Raw genomic sequence first — 17,028 nt, forward strand, 5'->3', positions numbered from 1 at the left:
TCCACCCCGTTGTGAATATACTTACGAGATATCCGTATTGATATATGGCCCTATCAATGTAACTCTATCCCTGACTTTTCAATAATTAATAACAATTGAAGAGTTTTCACTTACTGAAATCAATGTGGCTCTAAGTCGTTGATGTTTTCAAGACCAGGCGAATAAGAAAAATATAATCAGATCATAGGCACCGGAACCTAGAAACCGAGGCTATTCGAGCCTGCCCCTCTAATCATGGCCCCCACATCCTTGAGCAGGGCCCCTAGGCTGGGATCTTTTGCGGGCCCCTCGACCAGACTTTCACGGGCCCCTTTATGATGAATTATAGCGTGAAAAGCAAAAAAACTATGAAAATCGTCCCGGGCCACAGGGCTGGAGCCTTGTCAGCCCACCCCTTGTGGGGGCCATGCCTCTAATAAATTTTGTGAGTGGGCTGAGTCCCCTTCAATAATTGATGAATTTTCAATGCAACGCCCCTAACCTCTCCTATGAACGGACTTGAGTCCCATATATACGAGGCAGCTGCCAACTCTTTCAGAAGCCCCCCCCTCAATAATTTATTCATGTCGGTGCCTCTGAATCAGATGCAATCAAATACACTGCATGAAGTTGTTATTTCAATTTATTTCTGAGGATATTTAATCAAGAAAAATACGGGTAATTTGAGATTAGAAATATGGGACATTGCCAGCTCTCGCCAAAAAGGATGCCAGCTGTCGTTGAAACCACCAATCATTGCTTATAAGTAACCCTTGGCGAGAAATGTAATGCTACAGCAAGTCTGCAGTGATTTAAAATGTAAAACATAGGTGAAAAAAAGCCCTGGACATATTTTAAAAATGAATGAAAAAATCAATAAGTTGACATGAAAAAAATGAATGCTTGCACCAAAATAACTTATTCTTGTTTCAAGTTTTCTTTTGGTGAATAATAAAAAAAAGGTCCAAACTTACTCTCTCACAGACGCTTTGTATTACAAAAAACTCAACACATAATAAACTCAAACAATGCGTTATTAATGTTTATTACGATTTCTCTGTGTGCTTCATATAGTCACCACATTTCCATACGAGCACCCTCGGTCTACATCTAAATAGGTGAAAGTGTGATCATATTTAAATGCGGTAGATTTATGCAACGCAGAAATCTTAATAAACATTAATTATCACTGTTTGTGTCAAATTGCATGTGATATACGTAGGGCCCCTTAATACACCCTTAATACCCCAGGGCCGTCAATTCAACTTTTTCCGGGGGGGGGGCAAACATTTTCCAGGGGGGGAGGCCAAAGCACATGTACTCAATGTATGTATATATATATTTGTATATATATATATATATATATATATATACCATTTTTAGTGTATTTTCAAAACCCAGGCCTAAATGACGGGCCTGCTTAATACACCTTAATGAAGGCGTCTTAGGTATACCGAGCTTTTAGTGACTACCGTCATATGTGAATATAATATTGAACTTTTTTTAATCTTCATGAAAATCATTTTGAAGATTCGATAAGGTTTAAGGCTTGAAAGGCAAAATTTGTTTAAGGCCTTTGGTTTACCTTATATTTTACAGGAAAAAAAATTGCGCATGAAAAATATGCAAGATTTATATTTACTTATAGTAATATTGATTATAAATTAACTGATACGACATTTTCGCATTCTATTCCACTTTATGTATTTTGCCACCAGTATACTGTACGGGGGTGATCCTCTCTAGAATATTTTACTTTTAAAATGCTAACAAGAAAGAAATCAAAAAAGCTTCATAGTTCGAATAACACATTTTTTTGTGGATACAAAAATAAAGTTTGTTTCAAATTTTACAACATGTATTCAAATTGTGATTCTTTTGCGTGAATTCAAACGCGCGCATTCTTTTTTGCCAGGTTTCTGGCCACTTTTCTCTGCGCAAAATCACCTTCAATCTTCGATTGAATGCTTTTTTGCTTTTTTTAGTTAATCAATGAAATGGGGATTATTCTTTTGCATTTGTCTTTAGGTGTCCCCACAAGAAAAAAATCAGGGGATGACAGGTCCGGTGTCTCGTTTAGCGCATACAGCATTTGTACTTTGGACATGATTTTTGTTTACTCTACACAAGCACGGTATAAGTCAGCAGACAGCCTTATTGGGCTTGGAAACGACGAAATAAATTAAATTCTGTTCTGAATAATGCTTCCCTCCCCTTTCTACACTTAGATCGGTAAGAGTTCTCTATTGTTTGGGACTCTACGCGCTGTACACTACTTTCCAGCTCTTGGTCTATTTGCAAGGGGCAAGTCTCTAAGAACTTCCATATACATCAGCAACACGGTGTTAAGAAGAAAAGTTCAAGTCAAATATCTAGGATTTATACTAGATTAGGGTTACTAGACGTCCTTCTTTATGAGGACGTGTCCTCCATTTTGATGTTCTTTCAAGCATCCCCAGAAAATTTGTGTTTTTCAGTTTTCAGGAGTTATTTTCTTTTTTTGCTAGGGAAAGTTTTTCTCACTCTTGAACATATATCGCTCGTGCTTCCCTCCCTCCCTTCCTCAACATTTTTACATACTTTGACCAATCACCGTCGAAATTGCCAGAATACAAGAACCCAAGTTGCCTCCAAGCAGAGTAGATACTGTCCCAACCTTAGACCGACTTGCTCAAGAAAAATATGAAAGTCCGAAGAAACTGTTCTCGAGAAAAACTGTGTTCAACTATTTTAAAGTGACTTTACTTGCATGGGGTTCACGTATAAATTAATTTGAGATCGAAATGTGCAACGGTTGGTTTATTATTCAAGAAAAAAGGTTGTCTATATATACTTCTGCGACAGACTGTACATCACAGCCAATACGATTTCATCCGAACGCATATACTCTTCTGCAATATTATCATTGGAATTGCGATATAGTGAGCTCTCGTATCCAGTAACCATGCGTTACTAAATGAATCAATCAAAAGCCCGCGATAGAGTTCGTGGTTCCTTCCGATTGTACGGGTCCTGAATCATATGAATGACAATTGCGAAGATCTTCACTATGCAACACAACTCCCCGAAATGAATTACTACAGGAAAATCTATCTCATCAAGTCGGAGCTCTCCTATCCAGAAAATCAAGCTCAAATATTGATCGATCGGGAGAATCCGACCTCCTGCCACGAATTCACGGCTTTGTGACCGGCTGCGAATGTTATATCACGTGACCGTGGTCGAATCGCGCTTATTCTATATTGTGTATATATATATAAACGTGCAAGCTGTTCAAACGCCGCGCTGGCCTGATAAACTAGGTTTACCTAAACTTATCCACCAACCAGCCGCCCAGATTACATGCCATATGCACACAACATGCTCATAGTAGTTGGTCTAACATTCACTTTGGAAGATGAATTCTCGTGGCCTCTTCTCTCTCTCTCTCTCTCCCGTACTATCTCTCGTCTCTACGCAATGATAACTGATGCCCGAGCAAACGCATTCGGACTTGACATCAATTACGTGGAATGTGTTGGAGGAGGTTATACGCATTTCCAAGATGTTATTCGGACAGCCGCAAACTTTTATTCAATTCGCGACGGAGGTAGTAACTCACACCGAGGAGAGAACTATGTGTTCAGAGAACTATCTATTATACCAAACTCCAAACTTATGTCGCAGGAAAATCCAATTTTTCTAAAGCTTGTAAATTATAGTCGTTTTGCACTCGGAAATGCATCCTATCTTGAATCTCGGCTACAAATATATGTAATTTATTTACAAGACGAAAAACATCCATCTTTTTTGCCAGAACTGCAGAAATAAGAGCAATGATTTCTGTGTCCGCAGGTATTTCATGAAATAAGTTATTTGCACAGCTGGAAAGATTTCCAATGCACAGACTCTTTTAAAATTAACGTACGTTTAATGGTCAATGTTCAAAATTGGGAACATCGGTTTTGTTAATTAGAAAAAATATTTTTCGTTCATGAAAGCACTTGATTCCCCCCCCCCCACCCCTGAATGTGTGAGATTCCAAACTTAATTTAGAAAAAAAAAAAATCGCATTCCTTTCAGCTCTCCTATGCCACAAAATACACTCATGTCCATAAATTAAGGATAATTCAGAATCACACGGAAATAGAAATCTAAAGTAAAAATTTCACCTGTAGAATTATCACACACATCTGCAAGAACGATATGCAAATTTCAGGAAGCCACCAGATGATGCCGATAGTACGTCACAATGACGACAGTGTAAGAGGGGGGGGGGGTATATAAGGAATGGTGGCAAAGAAGTGAAATTGTTCACAAGAGTTCTGTAAGGCGCTCAGTGCCATAAGCGAATAGCTATGATACAGAGGACGCATGTGGATGATTTTTTACGTGGTAGAATTATCGGCCGCCTGGAATGTGGGCGTACTCAGATGGAAGTATCTGAGGAACTTGGAATTGCCCAAAGTGTCATCTCTAGGATTTGGCAACGATTCCAAGATAACGGAAATGTCAGTAGACGTTACAGTACAGGTCGCCCCCGAGTTACAACGCAGAATGAAGAACGGTATTTGGCAGTAACTGCCAATAGAAGCAGACAGCACAGCATCCGACCTGTCTCGTCAGCTGTCTGCAGCCACGGGTACCACAGTTTCAAGGCAAACCGTGTACAGACGTTTGGGAGATATTGGTCTATATGCTCGCAGGCCTGTCAGATGCGTTCCGCTCACGGCAACTCACTGTCGGCAGCGATTAGCCTGGAGTAGAGAACATGCAATGTGGACATCGTCACAGTGGGCTTGTGTGATGTTTTCCGACGAGTTCAGGTTTAGCTTGCAGTCTGATTCACGTCGGACTTTCATATGGAGAACGCCAGGTACCCGTTACCACCAAGACAACATCATTGAACGACACCGTTACGGTGGTGCAGCATTGCTCATTTGGGGTGGAATTATACTGGGTTCCAGAACAGATCTGCATGTTCAAACCGGAACCATGAAAGCCCAAATTTATCGGGACATCATTCTGGAACAACGTGTACGTTTGTTTAGGGGTGCCATGGGCGCAGAATTTGTGTTTATGGATGATAACGCCCGTCCTCACCGAGCAAACATCGTAAACGAATGCCTTGAATCTGAGGATATAACCCGTATGGAATGGCCAGCATTTTCACCTGAATTGAATCCGATAGAGCATGTGTGGGACATGCTTGGCCGACGAGTTGCAGCCCGTGAACCACCTTCTACATGTGTACCGGAACTTCGGAGAGCACGAAGAGCTTGCTGAGTGGAGTGATCTTCCCCAAGATCAGATCGATAATTTGATACTCAGCATGCCTAGGCGTTGTACGGACTGTATTTCATTGCATGGGAGATGAAGCCGACGCGTACACATAACACAAATTTATTAAACATTTTAGCACAAATTACCAAGACACAATTATAAGACAACTAAGAATCAGACAAACTGAACATGCTTCTCTGTGTGAGTCAGCGAGTGATACAGTATATATAAAAGATCTTCGTCAGGAGTTGGGGGGAGGAGAGTTTAGTTTTAGTTCCAGTCTCAAAGTCAAACCAAAACCAAAGATGTTCTTCGTTTTGCGGTAAACAGTGTCCGCCTCAGTACCCCCCTTCCAGTGACTAACGACACAGTCTGACAACATTATTGAATCTGACAGGATAGCGAACCTGTCTTCCGGAACGCGTGAAGCGGTCTGGTGGTTTCGGAAGCACATTAATTTTGGGACACACTGTATTCGAAATTGTAGTTGTGGCATCCTCATTCACTGTGAATGCAGGTTTGATTCGATCGATACATACATTTGTTGGTTTTCCATCTATCAGAACTTTAAAGTTCTTTTCTTTTCTGCTGATCACCGGAAACGGTCCAGAGTAGGGTGCTTGAAGCGATGTTCTCAACCTGTCATGTCGGATAAATACATGAGAACAGGTGTTTAATGCTTTATGTACGAACACATTATTTTTGTTATGAGAGCTTGTTGGCTTCGGTTTTAATGCTCTCATGTGTTGCCTGAGGTTTTCGATGAACATGGACGGATCTTGAATTTTGTCACTCGAATCGTAAAAATCGCCAGAAAGACGCAAGGAAGCACCGTAGACAAGCTCAGCTGGTGTTGCACCTATATCTTCTTTCAGTGCTGAACGAAAACCGAGAAGAATGGTTGGGAGGACTTCTGTCCACTTGGTGGTGTGGTGAGCCATAATTGCAGCTTTTAATGGACGGTGAAAATTTTCGATCAGCCCATTTGCTTTTGGGTTGTACGGTGATGTTCGCCACTTTTCCACACCTAGAAGAGCAGCGAGCTGAGACATTAGTCTTGACTCGAACTGTCTGCCTTGATCAGTTGTTATGCGGTCTGGCGTGCCGAATCGGGCAATCCACTCAGAGTAGATTGTCTTTGCGACTGTTTCAGCGGTAATATCTGAAATCGCATATGCTTCCGGCCAACGTGTTACGCGGTCAATTAAAGTTAAACAATAAGTTTTCCCGTTTGATTCCGGCAAGGGTCCCACAAGATCGCAATGAATATGTTGGAATCGTGCAGTTGGCAGTGAAAATTTTCCTAATTCTGATTTCGTGTGTTTGTGAATTTTAGAACGTTGGCAATCAATGCATTGGCGTGCCCACTCACGAACATCTTTATTCATAGACTGCCAAACGAAACGGTTACGTATAAGGTCAACAGTACTTCTAATACCTGGATGAGAAAGGCAATGTAAGTTTAGGAAAACTTGTTTGCGAAATTTAGCAGTGACATAAGGTCTTACTTTTCCAGTTGAAAGATCGCAATATATTTGAGAATTTGAATTGGGCAATTGAATTAATTTCAATTGCAACCCAGTATTAGTGTCTGAAATGAGTTGTTTCAGTTGTTCGTTTGATTTTTGATCATTACTGAGTTCATCATAATTAAGTGGCTGGGGGACAATAACCTCACTTATGCGCGATAGTGCATCGGCAGCTTCATTTCGCTCACCTTTTAGATACTCGATATCAGTAGTAAATTCTGATATGTAAGAAATCCACCGTGTTTGCTTATTCGAGTAAGTGTCCGTTGCCTTACGAAAAACGTATGTTAATGGGCGATGATCTGTAACAATTTTACAGTTTCTAGCCTCTAGCATGTGTTTAAAAAATTTAACAGACTCGTATATAGCTAATAGTTCACGGTCAAAACTTGAATATTTCATTTGTGTAGGTGTAAGACGTCTTGAAAAGAATCCCAGGGGTTTATATTCTAAATTCTGCATTACACTTAAGGTAGCTCCAATTGAAATTTCGCTAGCATCACAATGAAGTATTAACTTATCTTCATTTTCTGGAAACACTAGCGAAGTAGCGTTTAGCAAAGCTTCTTTTGATTTTTCGAATGAATCTAACAAATTTTTAGACCATGTAATGCGAGATTGATCATTTTTCTTTTTAGACCCTTTTAATAGGTCAGTTAATGGTGCTAGTACTTCAGCAGCATGTGAAATGAATTTCCTATAGAAATTTAGTAACCCCAAATATTTTCTGAGTTGCACAAGATTTTCTGGACGTGGATAGTTCATTATAGCTTTTACTTTGTCGTCCAAAGGTCGAACACCACCTGCTGATATTTCGTGACCCAGAAAGGAAATTTGTTGTTGACCAAAAACACATTTGGAAGCATTTATGTTTAGTCCGTACCTACTAAACCTTTCCAAAACAAGTTCCACGTGCTTAATATGATCATTTTCGTTTTCAGAAAAAATTAAGACATCGTCTAAATAACTGACAGTAAAATCGAGACCTTTCAGTACCTCATTCATAAATCTTTGAAATGTCATTGGTGCACATTTCAGACCAAATGGGAGATATAAAAATTCAAAACTACCAATGGGAGTAGTAACGGCAGTTTTTGGTACATCGGATTCATTTATCGGAATATGATAGTATGCCCTTACTATATCAATTTTGGAAAATATTTTCTTTCCGTGCAGAACATTAGTTATGTCATGTATATGAGGTAATGGGTACCTATCTGGGACAGTTATAGCATTCAAGCGACGATAATCACCACAAATTCGGTACGTTCCATTTGATTTCGGAACTACATGAATTGGAGAAGCCCAAGGTGACTTTGATGGGCGACAAATTCCATTATCAATCAAATATTCAAATTCTTGTTTAACTGCTTGTAATATTTTTGGATGCAGCCTTCTAGGTTTACAGAAAATTGGACTTCCGTTTGTTTCAATAAAATGCTGAGTGTTATGTTTTGGAGGACGGGAAAACTGCGGTATTGGATTTGCCAAAATTGGAAATTGTTCAAAAATTTTATGATATGGTGATTCACCAACAATCAATTTCACTGTGGGTACTGCAGCATTGGACAGTACACCTTTTGTTTGCATGTTAGTGATAGAGTCAATTAATGCTCTATTTTTTAAATCCAACACGAGTCCGAAATGTGTTAAAAAATCAGCACCAATAATAGCAGTATTGACTTTTGCAATGAGGAAAGTCCAACGAAAATTTCGACGAAGCCCTAAATTTAGCTCTAAATGTTTTTTTCCGTATGTTGGAATTTTCGTGTTGTTGGCTGCATAGAGAAAATGTGAAGAACTGTCCTTCACATTGGGTGACACAGGAATGCAAGAGATGTCACTACCCGAATCGATTAAAAAATTACAATTTGTCGCTTTATCATATACGTAAAGTCTACATTTAGTAGGACCTGCTGCTGCACCGGAAAAAGTATGCTGTAACGATGCAGCAGCGTGCTTTAGTTTTTTGATTTATATGTGCACGGCTGGTAACACTTTGTTGCTTTCTCACCAAATTTATTATGATAGAAGCATAGTGTTTGTGTACTATTGAAGTTACGATTTCTAAAATTACGGCTGTTGCTTCGGTAGCGAGAATGAGTACGCCCTCTTGAATAATTTTCATTTTTAATTTTCGTTGACAAATCTGCAATTTGAATTTTTAATTGCGATATTTCACTACGCAATTGTGCAATATCAGATTTCACAGAATCTGATGAAGGGCCTGACTGTGAAGAAAGCGCAGAAATACTCGGTATTGGTCGTATTTCGGAAATTTTATCGGCTAGTGTGGCCAACTCAGTTAAATCTGCAGTTGACACTGATAAAATGGCCTGAGAGTTCAAAGGTAACCTTTCCATCCAAATAGTTTTTAGAAAATCTTCAGTTACTGAATTTCGTGCCAGCTCTTTCATTTGTCTCAGTAGAGAGGATGGTTTCTTATCCCCAAGAGTCAATTCAGACAACAGTTTGCGGATTTGTATCGATTTAGAATCTGTAAATTCAGCGATAAGCCTTTTTTTAAGTGCTTCGTATTTGTTTTCGGCTGGTGGATTAAGCACCAAGTCTGAAACCGAATGAAGCGAGTCGGCATCTACAGCTGCTAAAACAGTGTTATATTTCGTTATATCGGAAGTTATTTGTGCTACTGCGAAATTAGCTTCCACTTGCACGAACCATAAAGCAATATTATTTATCCACATTGGAGGTAATTTACAAGATACCCTTGCGACCACCGTGGGATCCGTACCGTCATCCATCTCGTAATAACAATAACGAAATAGATGGGGGAAAACGAGGATAAAATTCCAACTATAAAATTATTTTATGCAAACAATATTAGAATTTTACAGGAAAAAAAAAATATATAAAGGCCGGAAGATTAGCGAAAACAGTAGCTCACCGTGAGAAGATCCCATCATGCCAATGGAAACAGAGGGAAAATAATCCAGAGCTTGGAAATACGACCAAAAAGTTTATTCAGAAGGTTCTGTTCATTTGAGAGTCACCACTGAAGCCGAGGCGTACACATAACACAAATTTATTAAACATTTTAGCACAAATTACCAAGACACAATTATAAGACAACTAAGAATCAGACAAACTGAACATGCTTCTCTGTGTGAGTCAGCGAGTGATACAGTATATATAAAAGATCTTCGTCAGGAGTTGGGGGGAGGAGAGTTTAGTTTTAGTTCCAGTCTCAAAGTCAAACCAAAACCAAAGATGTTCTTCGTTTTGCGGTAAACAGTGTCCGCCTCAGGAGACATACAATGTATTAACCATCATACCAACCATGTAATAGTAAGTTTTTGTAAAGGAGATATTTTTACAATTGCTCCAGGGAGCAAAAATCGTAGTTTTTATGAATGGTATCATACATACACCATCGTTTTTGTTCTTTATCTTTTTTTTAATAAATGGGCTTTATTAATAAGTAACATTTGTTTTGTTTCTGAACCTTTATTTGCCGGAGCTGGCATTATCCTTAATTTACGGACATGAGTGTATAAAAAAAGCTTATAAATCTCCTATTTTTAAGGAAGAATATAAAATGTATTTATTTTATTTTGTTTTAATGTTGTTTCTATGAACATGGGCAAGTCCAGAAAACATGAAGGATGTCTCTAAACCGAAGGATCAGAATGTGCAGTAGAAATAAAAGGGAGAAAATTTTTTTTGTAAAAAAATCAACCCAAATCTGAATTTGGCCGGTAGAAGTTTAAAATATATAACTTCTGAGCACATAGCTCACGGAAAGAGTTGAGCTCTATGATTCGAGTATAACTGGCGAAGAATCAGTGGGGGAAAACACTCACTGCTCCTCGAAAGATAAGCATTTATCATCTCATATTTTATACAGATACAGTCGAATCCCGTTATAACAAACTCTAAGAGACCGGAGAAATCACTTCGTTGCAACGAAATTTCGTTATAAAGGAATTCCAGGTTTTTGCATTGTTCCTATGTAAACTCATCTGGGGGATTAAAAAGTGTTCGTTAAAACGGGATTCAATTGTAATTAAAGTTTCACTTTGAAATGGCTATAAAAATAAAACAACTGGACAAAATGTTATCAAACTTGGTAATAGTTTACAAGAGGTCATGGGATTCAATTTTCCGCAAAAAACAAAAAGTTCAAAAACTCACCATTGGTGGGGGGGGGGGGGGAGATGGGCGATGTATACAAAGATTGTTAAACGAAATAGGACATGAAGACATCGGTTTGAAATGTTCTTAATCTTTTCTGAGACGTGTTACAAAGCATGTTCAGTGTGGCGTCCACCGTTTTCTGAAAGCAAGTTAAATCACATTACTGTGTTCTCAACAGTAGCGCTTAGCATGTCAGGAGGAATGTTACGGACTTGTCGGTGTGTATCGCATATCTTTCAATGCGCCAAAGCCCCACAAGCAGTTTCATTTTTAAAACGATTAAAAACATTTCAAAATTTCAAACCGATGTCTTCAGGTCTCATTTCGTTTAACAATATTGTATACAGCACCATTCCCTGCTGGTGGTGAATTTTTGAACTTTTTTATTTGAAAAAAAAAGTTCAAAATTCGTACGCACGCACGCACGCACAAACACACACACACACACATAGATCGAAGGTAATGACTTTCAATGGTCTGAATAACCTATGGCGTCCTTCACGGTTAAGTATTTTCACTTGGTAAACTATCAATCATACTACGCTATGTATGTTGATAAGGTGTGCGGAAATCAACATATTATTAGTGCCGTCACTGTTTTTCTAGGTATCATTCTGGCCCCCTTTCCAGTTTCATATTCCACATAAACCGATGCTCATTCTGTACATTCGATGATGTCATAACACTAAATTTTTCCGGTGCCATTCTGCATTTGCTGGTGTCATTCGTAGCCCCTGTGGTAGTCAAGTGGTCATAGTGACGGACTCGCATCGCGAGGATACGGGTTCAAACCCCACCGGCGCCACAGTGGTGGTCGGTTGAAGTTGGTTTCCAACTTGAAGGCGCGAATCCGAGCAGATCTCCCCGTTAAAATGTCTCGCCACAGAGCAACAGGCCTATAACGTTACAAATATTCAATCATTACACTTCACTCACAATTTGAAGTATACATGGAAGCACTGAAATATCAAACACAACACTGGCTATAAACTCAGACTGTTAGGTGTACTCACGTTGTCCCAGACTCTGACACGAAACTGGGCTGGAAGAGATCTCGGCAACGGGATAAGTCCGGTGGCAGAGCCCTTGGCGTTCGTTCGTTCATTGGTGTCATTCGTAGATCACTGCATTTGTCGGTGCTATTGATGCATCACTTCGATTTCCGGTGTCATTCTGCATTCTTTAGAGTTCTGAAATTCTTACTAAATTTCCCGGAATCATTACTACATTTTCCGATGTCATTTGGTACATTTATTTCCCTGTCGTACTGCTTTCTCTGGTGTCATTCTGCACATTCCCTGGTGTCATTTTCTGGTGTCATTACTGCATTTTTGATGTCATTACTGCATTTTTGATGTCATTCTGCACATTCCCTCATGTCATTCTGCACATTCCCTCATGTCATTCTGCACATTCCCTCATGTCATTCTGCATTTTTCGGTACCATTCGATATTTTCTGGTGTCATTCATGCATCACTGAATTTCATCGTACCAGGGCAACAACGCATTAAGCAGTTTTTTTACGCATCTTATATATTTATATATTTTACGCCTTTATATTTGCTCATAGTATGAAAACCATAACTATATTTGTATGTTTAGACCACTAAATGGAATGCTTTTGTTGTTGAAATCGACGTGTTTCGAAAAATTTGGCATTTTTATAGTCTGACGTATTTGGTACAGACGTATAGTCTACCGTATACTGTTTATCAGATTTTTATGCCGCAAGTTCATGAGAGAATGCATTTTTTTTTCAGGATAATGCTGGTGTCGATACGACTCGGGATATTATGACCTTTTTTCCAAGGGATATAAAAGGTAAAACGAGTTTTGTAAGGAATGTAACGACTCTCCGGAAGTATAGCTACGTGAACGGAATGATGTACCAGTGTTCACGTCTCATAAAAGGAGTCACACAACAACAACACTCAAAGTACTCCACCGCTGCGGCAATCTCGACAAGAAATCTCTCTGGTTCAGAGATTTACCAGAGAGATTTCTGTTCCTGTTCCTGTCTCTCTCTCTCTCTCTTACTTATCTTACTTACTTACTTGCTCCTTGTTCCTGAGGAAGATTTGCCGGCAGGCAATATGGGTTCAAAGTACGTACTTCTAGTTGTTGTTGGTAATAATGCGGTTTTCGCAAATATTTGTCCGCCTTTCGGGAGGAATTGTCGTGAAGGACATTTTTGCGAGAAAGAAAGGGCCCCTTGTACATACTTCCGGGAAATTTCTCCTCATTTCCTTCTTCCTCCTTAGGGATTATTTTCTGGGGGAATTATTATCGTTGTGTTTTCCTTTTTTTTGGACGTCATTCTTATTTAAAAAGAGATGCCTAGAAAAAATGGAGTGGATGTGTGATTGTGTGTGTGTGTGTGTGGATCTGTGTTTTTTTCTGATAGAGTTGTTTTGAAGTCTTAAATTATTCTTTTGAAGTAGAAAGTTGTTCCTTGTTGAAATCCCTTTAGGAATGAAACATTTTATTGCTTGGAAAATTAATCGAAAGATCCGAAACAGAATGAAAGAAGAGAGCAGAAAGTAGGATAATTTTACAGCAAAAGAATTTTAATTATGTAGTAAAAACGACGCTTTGAAAATTGTGGTTCACAAAACTCAAGATGCCTCTGAAATGAACTACTGCCACAGATGATATCCCTGAAACTTTATCTTATCTTCAAAAATGTACGAAAATTAACGTATTGCAGACGTCATCACTGCTTTTCTCGATGTCATTCAGTATTTTCCCGTGTCATTTTACAATTTCCGGTGTCATTCTGAATTTTTTTGTCTCACTCTGTATTTTCTGGTGTCATTCTGCATTTCCGGCGTCAGTCTACATATTCGCGCATCACTGCGTTTGCCCGGTGTCATTCACGCATCTCTGCGTCACCCGGTGTCATTCACGCATCACTGCGTCACCCGGTGTCATTCTGCATTTCCCGATATCATTCTGCCCATCCACCGGTGTCACTATATTTCCTGGTGTCATTCTGCGTTTGCAAAAGGCCGCTCTTGTCAGATTATTTTCCAGGCAATTATTATCCTTGTTGTTGTTGTTTTTAGACGTACGTTACTCTTAGTTGAAAAGAGATGCCTTAAAAAGAAATGGAGTGGGTGCATGTGCATCTGCTTTTTCTAATAGATCGTTTTTGAAATCTTAAATTATTCTTTTGAAGAAGTAAGTAATTCCCTGTTGAATTCCGTCAAGGAATCAAACATTTTTTCCACTTGGAAAACAATCGAAAGATTCGGAACAGAACAAAAGGGGAGAGCAAAAGTAGAATAATTTGTAAGTAAGAAATGAGATCAAAAAGTTCTTTCTGAAAAGACAAGAGATTCCCGTCCAAGAAGTGCACTTGAGACTATCATGGAAGATGGATGCCGAGTTTCCCTTCTTTGTTATATCATCGGGATTCATTTAGATGAAAGCGAAGAGAGGGTTTTTCTTTTTATATTTTATCTTTTATCCTATGTATTAGAGGCAATAAATTCCCATGATACTTTAGATCGAAGGTAATGACTTTCAATGGTCTGAATAACCTATGGCGTCCTTCACGGTTAAATATTTTCACTTGGTAAACTATCAATCTATTCTTCTTTAGACTGAACCTCCCGTTATATTGGGAATTTCAATGGGTAACTGAGTGTTTTGACTTTCACACAAAACTGTGGGGGTTACTTGATTGTATTTCTTAGAAAGTGCCTGTTTTGGAATAACACTAATGAATGATACTTGAGCTGGAAGTTCTTGTGGGGAGGGGGGATTTCAGTGGGAAAATTCATTGTGTGAATGCAATCAATAATCAATAAATCTTCTAGAGAATCAATCTGTTTCGTAAGTTCAACGTTGCCGATTTGTTCGTACTGTGAATGCTATTTTGTGGGGATAGGGTGACCGTATGACTCTGTATTTTACGGGACAGAATTTTCTTTCCTGTAATTTGGGTTTAGCGAAGATGTTTAGTATGTTCATGTATTTCGAGGAAAGCAATTTAAGTATTTTTAAATCAAGAATTTTCTATATAAACGCGAATGGTGACATGCATCGGTGAAGTGTTTTGTTTTTTGCGAATGTGGTCACTGTAGAAATGATTTAGTTTCGTGGGTTATATAATAATTCATGAGCAGAAAAATTCAGTGAAAACAATTCACCGGAAGGGAAATTCACCACATGCAATTCACCGACACGGGGGAATTCCCCTCTAGAATAATTCACTGACATGACAAATTCCCCGATTTATCTCTAGCAAAACTCACCGACAAAGTGATGCAGTGAATGAGCAATTGAGTGAGCAAGCGAGGGGATGAATAAATGAATCAGTGAGCCAGTGAATGAGGGAATTCGACCGGTGAATGTGAGCAAGTGAATGAGTCATTCATACGGTCACCCATCCACTCACTCATATGGTTAATCACTTGGTCACTCATATGGTTAATCACTTGGTCACTCATATGGTTAATCACTTGGTCACTCATATGGTTAATCACTTGGTCACTGATACGGTCACTCACTAGCTTACTCTCTCTAGTTCACTCACCAACTCATTCTCTCCCACATTCACTCACTAGCCCAATCACTCGGTCACGCATCGCTAGTGACAAATAGTTCTCGGTGAATTTTCCTACCGGTGAATTGCCGTAAAGTTTCCGTATATCATAATATTTAGGAGGATGGGGAGAGAACTGTCTCACACATAAATCGTTTACGGAAACATTTATATAAATGCCTAAAGTGTATTAAGATATTTGAAACGCTTTAGTCATATATTGCATTTCTCAGACTTAACACCTCTGATCCCTTTTGATGCATTGACTATAGTAGCTATTACCGAGTAATGCGTGTGCTTTGTGTGTGAGTATCAATCATTCAAGTATGGCACGTAGATTAGGAATTGATTGATTGATTTCTCGTTTGATACCTCGTTATATAACCTCCAGAGTGACGTGATGTCAAAGATCTCCGTCATATAGGATTATGAATCCATTTGATTCTGTCAAAACTGTCGAAAGTATCAATATTAATTGGACGGGGGTGAAAACAAACACACGTAGCCTATTGCGACTTAACGTTTCGATTTTCTTCTTTTGGACTCGTGGAGCTTCACAAATCAAAATATTGCGGATACTGTCGATATTAAACTTTACCAATGCGTTCGGGAGGTTACATTTTAACCTTTTATACGGAACAACAGAAATCATCACTAAACCCTCGTTCAGAATTCTATAATTTTTTTTAATGGAGGAGGTTTTCTTTGAAAGTGTTTCAATGAGAAATCAACTTTACAAAATGTCTTGGCTTATCGATAATGAAATTAAGAGTTTTTTTAAGGAAGCGAGATATCTTGTCAATGCCGCTTTATAGGTTAAGAAATGCATAAAACTTCCGTGGTAATTCTTATTCGTTATACCTCAAGGTATTATTGTACAGGGTGTTCCATAAATGCGTAAATATTATAAAAAAATTATTGAAATTGAAGATTTTTGCATATTTGAATGCGGTTTACGAAAAAGTTATTCCTCCAAAGGTTGATTGTTTTTGGTGTAGCAAAAATTTGAATTTTTCTCAAAACCAAATCACTGGAAATATGCACATCAGAGTCCTATCAAATGCAGGGTCTACTGTTAACATCTCATTTCTGAATTTTCCTGTTACTGGTGCTTACATAAGGTTCTCATTGTGATATCGTGATATCGACAATCATGTATAAATCAGCATTATTGGTGAATTTGTTTAACCTTAGGATAGCCGGCTGAATATTAACGAACGTTTCCGACACAATAGAGATTGAAGTAAATAGTACGTGACCAAAATTCAGTGATTTGCTTTTCGTGCACTCCATTGACAAAAACTTGAACCAATTTTTTTTCTGTACAAAAAAAAAAAAATCTCGCATCGTGAGAATAAATGTTTTTGCAAACCGCAAAATATATATATTCCAATATCCAAATATACCAATATACCAATTTGTCCAATATACTAAACATTCAAATATACCAATTTATCCGACTTTTATGAATTTTTAAACTATTTACATATTTATGGGACACCCTGTAGGACTTTTAGGGCTGAAAGAAAAGCATTTAGAGCAGTTTCCAAATG

The 17,028-nt window shown here is 38.5% G+C and overlaps 1 protein-coding gene across 1 annotated transcript; it reads right to left on the reverse strand.

The window, feature by feature from the left end:
* Positions 1-5,600: 5,600 nt before the first annotated feature.
* On the reverse strand, positions 5,601-6,293 carry LOC149075524 (uncharacterized). Its single transcript, XM_089245441.1, has one exon. The coding sequence runs from the start codon at positions 6,291-6,293 to the stop codon at positions 5,601-5,603; it is 693 nt and encodes a 230-aa protein (XP_089101567.1).
* Positions 6,294-17,028: the final 10,735 nt, after the last annotated feature.

The sequence above is a fragment of the Pholcus phalangioides genome, unplaced genomic scaffold (assembly GCF_987345545.1).
Source record: "Pholcus phalangioides strain wild (caught in Gottingen) unplaced genomic scaffold, Ppha-v1.0 ptg000015l_1, whole genome shotgun sequence".
Classification (NCBI taxonomy): domain Eukaryota; kingdom Metazoa; phylum Arthropoda; class Arachnida; order Araneae; family Pholcidae; genus Pholcus; species Pholcus phalangioides.

Bases quoted from the DNA above. Each gene is read 5' to 3' on its own strand.
- LOC149075524 (XM_089245441.1), bottom strand. From the start codon at position 6,293: ATGTCTCAGCTCGCTGCTCTTCTAGGTGTGGAAAAGTGGCGAACATCA.